Genomic DNA, 9456 nt, shown 5'->3' on the forward strand with positions numbered 1-9456 from the left:
GATTATTTCTTTAGGCTATGTGTTGATATCACATGTCAATGTTCTTTTATGAAATATATGATATTATGTTGTCAAATTATCAATCTAGATTTTTAGACCGTGAATTTAAATAAGAATACACTATGATACAAACTTATGATTCCAACGATACAATATGTGTCACCCATTGCCCTCATGATCCATTTATAATTCAGAATTTAATTTAATTTAAAAAGTTAGTGGGGGAATTAATGTTATTTTACTTAGTAATTTCCTCTTGGTCCTTAATTGTTATATAAAATATTATGAAGAAGTTAGTCTATTCCATTCATTGTGAATTAATTTTAGAGTGGAATCTCAGCTTCTTTCTATCAGTTCCAGTTGGATTAGTTGATGACTTGAAGTCAGCTCAACAATATCAAACACAATGCTTCTTCTTTCTCTCTTTCTTTCTCAAAGAATCAAACTTTTTGCATTCGGTTCTTAGTCAAATTATTGCCACATCCGATGCCATAGATTTTTATTTTTATTTTTATTTGAGTGGATTGAGACAGCCCTAGTGATAATTATTTGATAACAAAAATAATTGACCTAATCAACAAATTGAATATCCTTAATCTAATGTCACGTTTCTGGTTTTAATTAGATTTTTAATTATTATTTTGTAAAATTGTTTTAATCACATCTTTCTAGTTCAACTATAATTAATTTTATCAAGTTGTACTGGTGATAAATGTCAACTTGTCCACAGACAGATAATTGGCCGGTGTGGTACCTGGAAAATGATAGAACACAACACAACCCCAACTGCTTACTTTGTAACCCCTGAAATGTCATGGCCTTTCAAGTTTCAGTTCACCTTACATTATTTTTCTTTATGAGCTCAATCAATGCATATATACCTCCAATTATTTTTTGATAGACGTGATATTTGGGAATGAAAGACTCGAACTTGTATACTTGGATTGAATATACTTGGGTAAATAATATTAACCATTTAAACTACAAATCACTTACTCAATGCATATACTTCGATTTGACACTGTTTAAGGGTGCCAACGCCTTCCAATTCGATTCATCGTATTTTCTACGAAAGTAAACACTTAAAATCAACCATAATATGCTAATATTCCAGTGGCTCCTTGACCAAAATTATCTTATATAATTTAATTATATGATAGAGATCATTATTTCGCGTATTCGGTCAATTAAAGACCTCTGAAATGGTACGTACTTTTGCATTCTTTAAATAAATAAAAAAAATAAAAAAAATGTCGTCTTTAGTTGCCAGTCCAAGACGTTATTTATATTTATTTACAGGCTGCATACTTTGACTACATAAATATTGTCAAGCTCACTGTCACTGACTCTAATCTGGTTTTGCAAAGTTGGAATATTTCGCCGCACACATGTCATCTGAAAACAAAAGTTCAAAATAAATTAAAAGTTCCATCATAAAACAAACAAAAGTAAAAAAAGAAAGAGGTAGTTGTGGAGACCTGGGCATCAAATTGTGTTCAACATGGAGCATATATATGCTGAATTACATGGCTCAAACACAAATGGATGGATGTAGAACAAAAATTAAATCGATGTCGTTTTAGTTTTGATTTTAGCATGTTGGCTATAATTAAATAATATTCCTAGTATAGTTGCATTTGGTTATGGTATTCAGAAAAAGACAGCCACTACAAATTCCAAAGACCCTGGTGTTTTAATCTTAATAATTTTATGGTGTTCGTCGCTTTTCATTGAGAAAACTGAGCTCTTTAAAATAGGTGAATCAAACTTGGCTGCAGCCTGCACAGCACTCAACCTTTGAGGATTTGTGTTTGTGTTTATTATTATTTATAGATCGTTTAACACCCCCAAAAAATTATTAAGTATAGAGTAAATCAACCAGATTAATTAAAATCAAACGTGAATCCAAATTGAATTGTGAATGGAGCCAAGAATCTTGCAATATGGACCATATCATAGCTAATGTCATTCCTGTGAGTTTCTCAAAATTGCATAATTTCATGCCGATTTGATGTGTAGTGGATGTAATAATCAAGATTAGAAATCAGAAATGAGACATTGCATTCTGTGATTTCAAAGTAACCACTCAAATCTTTTGAGTGGATCTCAAATTCCTCTCCAATGGATGGTACTCGAACGTATTTGGCAACGTTCAAATTATACTCATACTCAAGCGGTTAAAATTCTACCCCGTTTGGTAAGTTAGACTGAACTATATATTTTCAATTCAAAGTATGTCTCGGACTAGATATGTGCCTTGGATCCAAGTCGAAGCCAGTCGTCCATCCTAAGAATCTAGAAGTAATGTACATATTTTAGACCTAAGAATCTAAGAATCTAAAAAAACATCTAAACATCTTTAAAAAGTTTCAATTTGAACTAACTTTAGACTCCCAAATATAATTTAAAGATTATATTGTACATGAAAAAATGTACCTACCAATAGATTTTTAGGAAACACCTCCTTTAGAAGTAATTTACATATTTATTGAGAATATGAGTTGTCAACTTTATAGTACCAACTAGATTCTAATATTTGTCACAATTCATCATGGTGTGCATAATTAGCCAATTAAAAAAAAGCTATTAAACTTGGCAGTGGGCACGATGTGTTTGGAGAAAGTCCACAGACTTTTTCTCTGAAATGATGATGACTTGGTTGGTGAGTAGTCCGCACATAAGTAGCGCATAAGATGAAGACAAGACTTGGCATTTAGGAGCAGGTCAGGCGTTGGTAAATATTATTGAATTCTTTTAATAATTCTAAAACTCAGTATTTAGCTAAACAGAATATCTTGCAGCATTTGTAGTTGAATGTTCAAAGTTGACTTTTTGGCGTGCCAATAATATTGCAGCATATTGGACTTAGGCTCTGGCCCTTTATAAACCCAACATTCCAAGCTTTCTGAACATCACTACTTTGCTAACTCCAACAAACAGTTTGAGAGCACAAAACCATGGAGACCCTTTACCTTGCCTTGTCTTTGGGTGCTGCTTTTTTAGCGTTTATCATCTTTGCATTCAAAGGCAAATCAGATGATGGCAAGAGCCTTCCACCAGGGAGCATGGGGTGGCCTATTGTGGGTGAAACTCTGGAGTTTCTGTTTGGGAAGCCAGAAATCTTTGTGTCCAAGAGGATGAAGAGGTACTCCCCTGAAATCTTCAAGACCAAGATTCTTGGAGAGAAAACTGCTGTTATTTGTGGCCCTAATGGACACAAATTTCTGTTTTCCAATGAGCAGAAGTACTTCACAGCTTTTCGACCACATTCCATGCAAAAGATGTTTCGTTCGTACAAGGCTCCTGCAGCAGCAGCTGCTGCTGCTGCTCCTCCAGCAGTAGCACAACCTGCTCGTGACGAAGAAGCCAAAGTGTTGAGGTCACCGGGGTTTTTGAAGCCCGAAGCATTGGTAAGGTACTTGGGGGTAATGGACTCTATCACCCAAGTACAGATGAAGGCCTACTGGGAAGGCAAAGATGAGGTAGAGGTGTACCCTCTGACCAAGACCCTCACTCTAGGCCTTGCCTGCAAATTCTTCTTGGGCATAGATGAGCCAGACAGAATTGCAAGGTTTGTGAGCAATTTCGATGATGTGACTGTTGGGATGCATTCACTTATTCTGAATTTCCCAGGAACAACATTCTACAAAGCAACCAAAGCAGCCGATGAACTTCGAAGGGAGTTGAAGATTGTGATTCAGGAGAAGAAGGCTGCAATGGCATCAGGAGCTCCCATGCATGACATATTGTCACATATGATTGTGGCAAGTGACCCAACTGGCAAACACATGCCAGAGGCTGAGGTTGCTGATAAGATCATGGGTTTGCTGACAGCAGGATACAGCACTGTGGCTACTGCCATGACTTTCTTCATGAAATATGTTGGAGAGAGGCCAGACATTTATGCCAAAGTCCTAGCTGGTAATAATCACCTCAACTTTACCTTACTAATTGATTTTCAATAATTGAAATTGGAGCTTTGGTTATTTTTTGGTGCTTAATTTGATTTGTCATGTAAAAACCAGAACACAAGGAGATTGCAGACTCAAAGAAGCCTGGACAATTTTTGGAGTGGGATGACATCAACAAGATGAAGTACTCATGGAATGTATTGTATGAAGTGATGAGATTCACACCACCACTTCAGGGGACATTCAGAGAAGCCTTGACTGATTTCACCTACGCTGGTTACACCATCCCAAAGGGCTGGAAGGTAAATATGTCACCTATGCTGTTAAATTTTTTAGGGAGATTCACTATTATACCATGGGCCCAAATTATAAAAATACCATATATGAAATGAACTTTAGAAACACACCCACAGCCCATTTACAACATAACAAATAGGCTTTAACTTCTTATAAATTGCAAAACTGCCATCAATTTATTAAAACAAGCCCAAACCCAAAATCTCATAAAAATACCCAAAACACTCAATAGGGCATCAAAGTAATTTAATAATCAATATTAAATTCAATAAGATCAGCTGTCATTTTTTGGGTTTGTTTATAGAAATTCAATAGTGTAGGGTTTATTTATAATATTAGTGCTAAGAATGGGTATATCACTAAATATCTCAATTTTTTACTGATAACTTGTTCATATTTTGTCTGCCTTTTTAGCATTTGGATTGAAACTAAAATCTTAAATATTATTCTTATGCAGGTGTATTGGACTGTAAGTACAACAAACATGAACCCAAAGTACTTTCCCAACCCAGAAAAGTTTGACCCCTCAAGATATGATGACTTGAATGCATTCCCAGCTTTCACATTTGTTCCATTTGGAGGAGGACCAAGAATGTGTCCTGGCAAAGAGTATGCAAGGCTTGCAATTCTCACTTTTGTTCACAATGTGGTGATGAGGTTCAAATGGGAAGTATTGTTCCCTAAGGAGAAGATCACTGGCGACATGATGCCTACCCCAGAGAAAGGACTTCCGGTTCGCCTTATACGTCACTAGGCATCCATCTGTTATGAAATTTTCTGTATTTTGAAATACCGCCCTTATTTGTTTCCCTTCAGGTAATGATGCAATGATGTGATCATTACCTCATAACTAAATGAGTAACCCTTTTTTTATTTGTATATTTGGAATTGGAAGTTCATTAGAAGAGATAATAATAAATATACGTTTTATTAATTTGTTGATTTGGCCATCACTTTCTTCTGCAACCTCTCTGCAGAACAGGAAGAAGTATAAATAAACCATATGTTATAACTTTAATCTTGAAATGTGAATGAGTGGTTTGGTTTGCCATGGATGGCGTTCTAAAGTTGGTTTTCAGTTTACTGTAGACTAATTAATAAATTATTGTTCAAGTTGGTTGTAAAAAAAAAAAAGACAGATAAATCACTAGTTCTTGGTTTTTTTTTTAGAACCTTTCCTATTGTGAAGGGCGATAGTATTGCTAAACTTACACACACTACACGGATGCTATGACTTGAACACATGACTTTTCTTGAAAAGAGCAATTGTTCCAAACCACTACACTAGTTCTTAGTTATCTAAAGACAATTGGCCATTTTTAACATTTCAGCTATGATGCTTTTCATTTAGAGCATGATCAATGGAGTCGTTTTGAATTTTTTAGAGCATGACTCTTCGGCCATTTTGACTCTACTTTTGGTTCTACTTTGGACCACCACATTTTAAAAACAGACGTTCAAAGAACTCAGTCCAGCAATAAACTTCTAAATATTGGGTCATCATGCCACAAATTATAGAAGTTAAACAAGGAAAAACAATTTGGTATTGCTTCTTTAGTAATGGACACCATCAGGAGACAGATTTGAGCTGTGACCATAAACCTTTTCATGCAGCACATAACTGGTAATAACATTTGCAAGTTGCAATATTTCTTGGTACCACATGTTTTTTCATTTCTTGATGCAGTTCTGCCTTTTGGGGTTGAATCTGTTAGGGACAGGAACCAGAATCAGAGTAGCTAAAAATAAATTTTAGAATGGCCTCTCCTTCCTTAGTTTTATTTATTTATTTATTCCCCCTAGATTCTAATATTTGGCAGAATTCATCTTGGCGCTGAGTTAACATATGTTTGGACTTTGGAGAAGCCCACAGAGTTTTCCTTTGCACTGATGACTTGTGGGTGGGCAGAACCCACTGTAACTGGAACAAGAATACAAGCCATGGTAGGGTATCAATTATTTTTTATATTTTTTATTTAATACAAGACCACTGATCTAGACCCCGTTGGCGTTGGCGGGCATAAATTGGTTTAGCAAGTCATATTGTTGCCTGTAAAAAGTAACACTCTTTAAATATTAAAAAGCTCAAGACCCATCAAACCAACTTAAACAGAAAATCTTGCAGTATTTCTAGTGGAAACATGATTGCCATAAGCCAAGCCTTGGTATCTTTAACGGAGCAAATAACCATGTGTTTGTGAAACTCTACTGGTAGACATGTGAATATTTTATTAATGTTACGCATATGGATAGTTGAATAATTTATATGAAAACAAGTCCATCTTTGGAATATTCAAACTTGACAACTTTTGGCTGCGAACTCAAAGTTAGACTTTGACGCAGTAGGACCTGCCTGGCCCTATATAAACCAACCCTTCCAAGCTCCATAAACATCACTCCCTGCTTAGCCTCTCTTCCTAAACATCACTGTTTTCTTAGCTTCAATCAATCTCAGCTAACAGTTTGAGACTTGATCAACAACAACCATGGAAACCCTTTACCTTATCCTATCTTTAGGTGCTGCTTTTTTAGCTCTAACCATCTTTGCATTCAAAGGGAAATCAGATGATGGCAAAAACCTTCCACCAGGGAGCATGGGGTGGCCTATTGTGGGTGAAACTCTGGAGTTTCTGTTTGGGAAGCCAGAAATCTTTGTGTCCAAGAGGATGAGGAGGTACTCCCCTGAAATCTTCAAGACCAAGATTCTTGGAGAGAAAACTGCTGTTATTTGTGGTCCTAATGGACACAAATTTCTGTTTTCCAATGAGCAGAAGTACTTCACAGCTTTTCGACCACATTCGATGCAAAAGATGTTTCGTTCGTATAAGGCTCCTGCAGCAGCTGCTGCTGCTGCTGCTCCTCCAGCTGTAACACAACCTGCTCGTGACGAAGAAGCCAAAGTGTTGAGGTCACCGGGGTTTTTGAAGCCCGAAGCATTGGTAAGGTACTTGGGTGTAATGGACTCTATCACCCAAGTACAGATGAAGGCCTATTGGGAAGGCAAAGATGAGGTAGAGGTGTACCCTCTGACCAAGACCCTCACTCTAGGCCTTGCCTGCAAATTCTTCTTGGGCATAGATGAGCCAGACAGAATTGCAAGGTTTGTGAGCAATTTCGATGATGTGACTGTTGGGATGCATTCACTTATTCTGAATTTCCCAGGAACAACATTCTACAAAGCAACCAAAGCAGCCGATGAACTTCGAAGGGAGTTGAAGATTGTGATTCAGGAGAAGAAGGCTGCAATGGCATCAGGAGCTCCCATGCATGACATATTGTCACATATGATTGTGGCAAGTGATCCAACTGGCAAACACATGCCTGAGGCTGAGGTTGCTGATAAGATCATGGGTTTGCTGACAGCAGGATACAGCACTGTGGCTACTGCCATGACTTTCTTCATGAAATATGTTGGAGAGAGGCCAGACATTTATGCCAAAGTCCTAGCAGGTAATTAATCTCCTCAACTTCACCTTACTAACTGTTTTTCAATTGTTCATTGATTTGGTTATTTGTTATTTGTTATTTGTGCTAAAANTTTGATTTGTCTTGTAAAAACCAGAACACAAGGAGATAGCAGACTCAAAGAAGCCTGGACAATTTTTGGAGTGGGAAGACATCAACAAAATGAAATACTCATGGAATGTATTGTATGAGGTGATGAGATTCACACCACCACTTCAGGGGACATTCAGAGAGGCTTTGACTGATTTCACCTACGCTGGTTACACCATCCCAAAGGGCTGGAAGGTATATCTGTCACACTCATATCACACTTTTTAACTGCTGTGAAAAGTGAAATTTATTTTTCACCTCTGTCAAATAGTAATTTCTTTGCTTAGAACTAAAGTTTTTACTTTGATTTGTTTGCAGGTATATTGGACTGTTAGTACAACAAACATGAACCCAGAGTACTTTCCCAACCCAGAAAAGTTTGACCCCTCAAGATATGATGACTTGAATGCATTCCCAGCTTTCACATTTGTTCCATTTGGAGGAGGACCAAGGATGTGCCCTGGCAAAGAGTATGCAAGGCTAGCCATACTCACTTTTGTTCACAATGTGGTGATGAGGTTCAAATGGGAAGTGCTATTTCCTAACGAAAAGATCACAGGTGACATGATGCCGACACCGGAGAAAGGACTTCCGGTTCGTCTTCATCGTCACTAGGCATCAGATTATTTTGAAATATTCTTCCTTTTTTTTTGGTTGGTTGTAATATCATGTGATATTGGTATCCCCTTTTCTATTTGTATATTTCATGTTGAACTAGAAGAGATAATAAATATACATTTGAGCCTCATTGGTGTTATATATGTTGACTTTGGCCCATATATTTGGCAGGTGAATGAGTGAAAAAGCTATCTTCAAACTACAATTGGAAAATCTATTTCTTTTTTACCTCCATTAAATGGTCATCTATGATCACTACTCAATTACCTGGTGTACATCATGTTGTGGCTAGCAACTTCCAACCAAACGATAGAACCATACAATACAGGGTTTAATATGCCATACTAATTTGGGAATAATACCATTTCCCCCAATCATCCAAACAAGTCCGCATCCAAGTCTCCCACACAAAAATTTAGGACGCTATGGGAATTAGGGGGCATCAAACAGGCGGATCCAAATGGTAAGTAATTGTGATTTTGGTTCGGTTTTGAAAATCAATAAGTTAAAGCGGTCTCAAAACTGAACGACATTGTATTGTGTTGTTTCAGTCTTATTATACACAGCTCTAAATTGAACCAAATTGTTCATTGCTGATTTTATTTGTACTTATCTGAAAATATTAGGTTGTAACTAATAACTAACATCATTAAATCATTATTTTGTTACTTTGAAAATAAAAAGGATGTTAGAATGTTGTAGAATTAGACTAACTTAAAAAATATGCAACACAAAAAAGAAAAAAGAAAAAAAATAATTGGGCTTAAGCCCAAACCGCCCAAATAAAATCAAACTGCACATCTAGCAATTAGTCACATTGTTTCTTTCTTCTTCGTCGTTCTCCGTTCTTCCCTCCCAAACACCCGATATAAACCCTAGCCAGAACCAGCCCTGATAATTGAAACATGGATTTTTCCAGCTGGCGTGTAATTGTTGTTAGGTGATTGATCAAGGGGCAATCCCCTCACGGTGTATTGTTGTTGTCATACATGAGGTGACGGTAGGTTTCGCACTAGTACTGGTGTAACAGCAGCTAAATCATCCANGGAATTTGAGAGAGTGAGAGTTGATAGTC

General features: G+C 36.8%; 2 protein-coding genes across 2 annotated transcripts; both read left to right on the forward strand.

The window, feature by feature from the left end:
• The first annotated feature begins 2903 nt into the window (after positions 1–2903).
• LOC117624363 (beta-amyrin 28-monooxygenase-like) lies at positions 2904–5142 on the forward strand. The gene is made up of 3 exons (XM_034355561.1): positions 2904–3921; positions 4026–4213; positions 4666–5142. Exons 1-3 carry the CDS (start codon positions 2958–2960, stop codon positions 4960–4962), a joined length of 1449 nt encoding a protein of 482 aa, XP_034211452.1. The 5' UTR covers positions 2904–2957; the 3' UTR covers positions 4963–5142.
• Positions 5143–6620: 1478 nt separating this feature from the next.
• Positions 6621–8511, forward strand: LOC117624362 (beta-amyrin 28-monooxygenase-like). The gene is made up of 3 exons (XM_034355560.1): positions 6621–7658; positions 7771–7958; positions 8082–8511. Exons 1-3 carry the CDS (start codon positions 6695–6697, stop codon positions 8376–8378), a joined length of 1449 nt encoding a protein of 482 aa, XP_034211451.1. The 5' UTR covers positions 6621–6694; the 3' UTR covers positions 8379–8511.
• Positions 8512–9456: the final 945 nt, after the last annotated feature.

This window comes from Prunus dulcis, chromosome 4 (genome assembly GCF_902201215.1).
Source record: "Prunus dulcis chromosome 4, ALMONDv2, whole genome shotgun sequence".
Lineage (NCBI taxonomy): Eukaryota > Viridiplantae > Streptophyta > Magnoliopsida > Rosales > Rosaceae > Prunus > Prunus dulcis.